This window comes from Manihot esculenta, chromosome 15 (assembly GCF_001659605.2).
Source record: "Manihot esculenta cultivar AM560-2 chromosome 15, M.esculenta_v8, whole genome shotgun sequence".
Lineage (NCBI taxonomy): Eukaryota > Viridiplantae > Streptophyta > Magnoliopsida > Malpighiales > Euphorbiaceae > Manihot > Manihot esculenta.
The window spans coordinates 18,637,349-18,640,741 of NC_035175.2; the positions used below are offsets into that span (position 1 = coordinate 18,637,349).

A 3,393-nucleotide genomic window follows, 5' to 3' on the forward strand; every position below is an offset into this window, starting at 1 on the left:
GAACGGAGGGGACTCTCCAGATCGCCGTCGGGTCGGCTACGTCGAGTTGGCGAGGAAGGATTTGGCTGTGTCTTTTGGGGGTATTTCTGAGGAGGTGCCTGGGACACACCCTGCCGACGTCAACACCCCCGGGGACGAGAAAGAGACTAGCCCAGCATGGGGATATATTCTGGGGGCCGTTACTAAAGTTGCCCCTGCGATTGAGGGAGTAGGGCCCAGTCCGATTGATGATGAGGCCATAGCGGAGGAGGTCGGGAGTAAACATCCTCCTCCTTCTGAAGCGCCTGCCCCCATTCCTAAGAGATCTCGTGCTTCAAAGAGGCCAGCTCCAGCCCTACCTACTATTGGAAAAGAAAAGGCTTCTGTGGTGCCTCTGCTGTCTGCCCCAGATAACGACATCCTGAATGCAGAGGACATCACTCATCAGTCCCCGGCAAGTGTGGTAGCTGAGTTAATCCGGGAGCAAATGTTCGGTGGGGTCACGGAGGCCTCGGACCCTCGCTTGCTTGCTCTCACTGGCCTTTTGGCTAGCTCCACTCGAGAGCAGGCAGCGTTCCGATCTCGTCCTCGGGGGGAGCTAGGAGACATTATCAGGGAGATGCTCCTCATGATAAGTCGTCCTTTCCGATTTTTGTTCATACTTTAGTTTTCTTTGTTTCTTTGTTCTGACAGTTTTCTCTCTTTGCTAGGTGACGGGCCTCTTCATGGAGGTGGATGCTCGCGATCATGCTCTCCAGGAGTCAGTGGATTGCCAGGTCGAGGAGGCACGTTTAGAGGAAAACCACTACAAAAATTTATCAGATTAGTAACGGAAATTTCCGTTACTAATTATTAAAAATTCGTTATTAAAACTATTTTGTAACGGATTTGTAACGGAAATTTTCCGTTACAGTGAACCTCGTTGCTAATGCATTAGTAACGGATTTTCTAATCCGTTACTAAATTAGTAACGGATTTGTAACGGAAATTCCGTTACTAAATTTAGTTTCCTTTTAGTTAGTTTTAGTAACGGATTTGTTTAGTAACGGATTTTTCCGTTACAGAAATCTGTTACTAATTTTGAAAACATAATAACAGATTTTTCCGTTACTAATCCGTTACTATTTTTAACGGATCAGTAACAACTTAATCCGTTACTATTTATAAAATTACAATAAAATATTATAAATTATATAATCTAATCAGATAATTTAACCTGTAAATACACTCACCTATTACAACTCATCTCAATAACAAAATATAAAAACCAAATGTCATGAATGAACTCAAATCCAATATTATATATTATATAAATCAAATCAAACATATATCCAAACATCAAGTTGTGCAATTTTAAACTAAAAAAATTAACAAATTATTTATTATCCTAGTACATATGTGTAATGAAAAAAGAAACTATAAATGTGTAGTGTTCTCGTCCTTGTCCTCGTCCTCATCATTAGTTTCATCTGCTTGATCAGGAGGCTGTGCAGAAGTTCCCTCACCGGGAGCTGAAGGCTGGTTGCCTTGTCTTTGACTCACAAGCTGCATAAGTAAATCCTTCATATGTGAGAGCTCAGAGGTAATCCGCACATTTTGCTCAAGCAATGTTTGTTCATTATCCTCACGCTTCTGTAGCTTGCGTCTGAGATCAGCCATTTCATTTTGAAGATCCTGATTTTGCTGAGCTGATGTGAAGGATGTACTAGCAGAAGTCTTGTTTGGGAAGAAAACTGAAGCCTGTGATCCAAGACCATACACCCTTCTTTTTTTCTCTCCACCTACTGCCTCAAAGTATAACTGAGCCTCATCAATGCGGGATGCCTGACTACTGTCATTATCTGTTTGTGATGCTTGCTCTTTCAAAGTCAGAAAGCGGTCCTTCAAAAAAATACCATGTGATATAACAGTATAAACTACAAATCAAATAATTTACTATAAATTTATTTAATTTCTCACATGAATGGCCTTTGAGCGTGCATCAACAAACTCTGAGGTACCCTTCTTCTTATGCGAGCCTCAAATAACTCATGAGGTAGAGGATCTCTGCCTAGTCTTTCGCGCTGCAAGTAAAATATAAATAGTAATAACATGCTTCAATATAAATTCACAATAAATTGGATAAAATTTAAAGTATTTAAAAAATTTTAAGTGAGAATGAATATTACGTACCATCTGTTCTTGATGCCTATACTGAGATATGGATCCTCCACAATGTCTTGATGGGCCAGCGCCTTGCCCACCTGTTTCACTCTTTCTGTTATTTGAGAATTTTTTGCATTTCTCTTTATACTCAGTTGCTCCCCAAGCGGATTGCCATGCATCCATTACTCCTTCTGTCAGTGATAGTCTCTTCTCCTTCCCATTCCTTACGCTACACATAAGGCTACGATACCGCTCGACAGCTTTCTTCCTCCAAGCTATCTTCATAAGCTGTTCTATTGCCTCCTCCCATAAGAAGTGTTTCTGTAATATTACTCACATTTAATGACAAATAATGCACAGTAAAATTAATCACACGTACAATATAATTTGTATTACCTTAAATTCTTGCCAATAGAATTCTTTAACCTCTTCAGGTACATTTTTCCAACAATAGCCATCTGCTACTAACTTTTCCTTGAAGATCAAGGTAATCCGCCTAGCAATCGGATCAGAAGGCTGCATACTGTAAAAGAGTAATTGACAAAATAATTATTTTGAAATAAGCACAGAAATTAAATGGATATTTATAAATATTTATAAATTTTACTCACATTGAGTTTACTAAGGAAATATGTGGTCTGTGTCCTGTAGGTGCACAACTACCAGAAGCAGAAGCAGATGCAGATGCAGATGTAGCCGTCGATGCAATAGGTGGCAAACCAATGGGAGCTGAGGCAGTAGCAGATGTGTGCACTGAAGCAGGAGTGGATGGTGCAGCACCCTGTGTGGATCTCTCACCCTGGTCTGGTCTAGGAATCAAAGCAGTGTATTGCACCAAATCTTGATTGACATTCTGTGATTCACTTGTGTGGTCATTACCCCTGCCATGGTCTCCTCGACCTCGTAATGAAGATCCACGTCCTCGTCCTCTCATCCTGTAAAAATTTACATTAAACAAATCACATATAGTTAACATATTTAATAAACGTGAATAAAAATATATATCAATTATGTTATACCTTTTATTCACTATCTACATCCAAGTCATCAGTACCGTCATCATCATCATCATCAGTTTCTGTTGCTATTATAGTTTCATCTTCATTATTTTCTTCACCATCATCAATTTCAATAACATCCCCAATAGGATCATTTAATTGTTGTGTTGATTCATCAATTTCTCTAATAATGGCAGTGTGTTCCATCTCATCTTGTTGAAATGGTTCATCAGCAGGTTGTGTGTTTTCTTGTGTTGGAAGTTGAATTACA

The 3,393-nt window shown here is 39.7% G+C and overlaps 1 protein-coding gene across 1 annotated transcript; it reads right to left on the reverse strand.

Annotated features, from left to right (window-relative positions):
* Positions 1 to 1,395: 1,395 nt before the first annotated feature.
* On the reverse strand, positions 1,396 to 3,058 carry LOC122721965. Its single transcript, XM_043951385.1, has 5 exons — positions 2,736 to 3,058; positions 2,521 to 2,647; positions 2,152 to 2,445; positions 1,980 to 2,042; positions 1,396 to 1,860 (listed from the first exon to the last, which is right to left on the reverse strand). Exons 1-5 carry the CDS (start codon positions 3,056 to 3,058, stop codon positions 1,396 to 1,398), a joined length of 1,272 nt encoding a protein of 423 aa, XP_043807320.1.
* Positions 3,059 to 3,393: the final 335 nt, after the last annotated feature.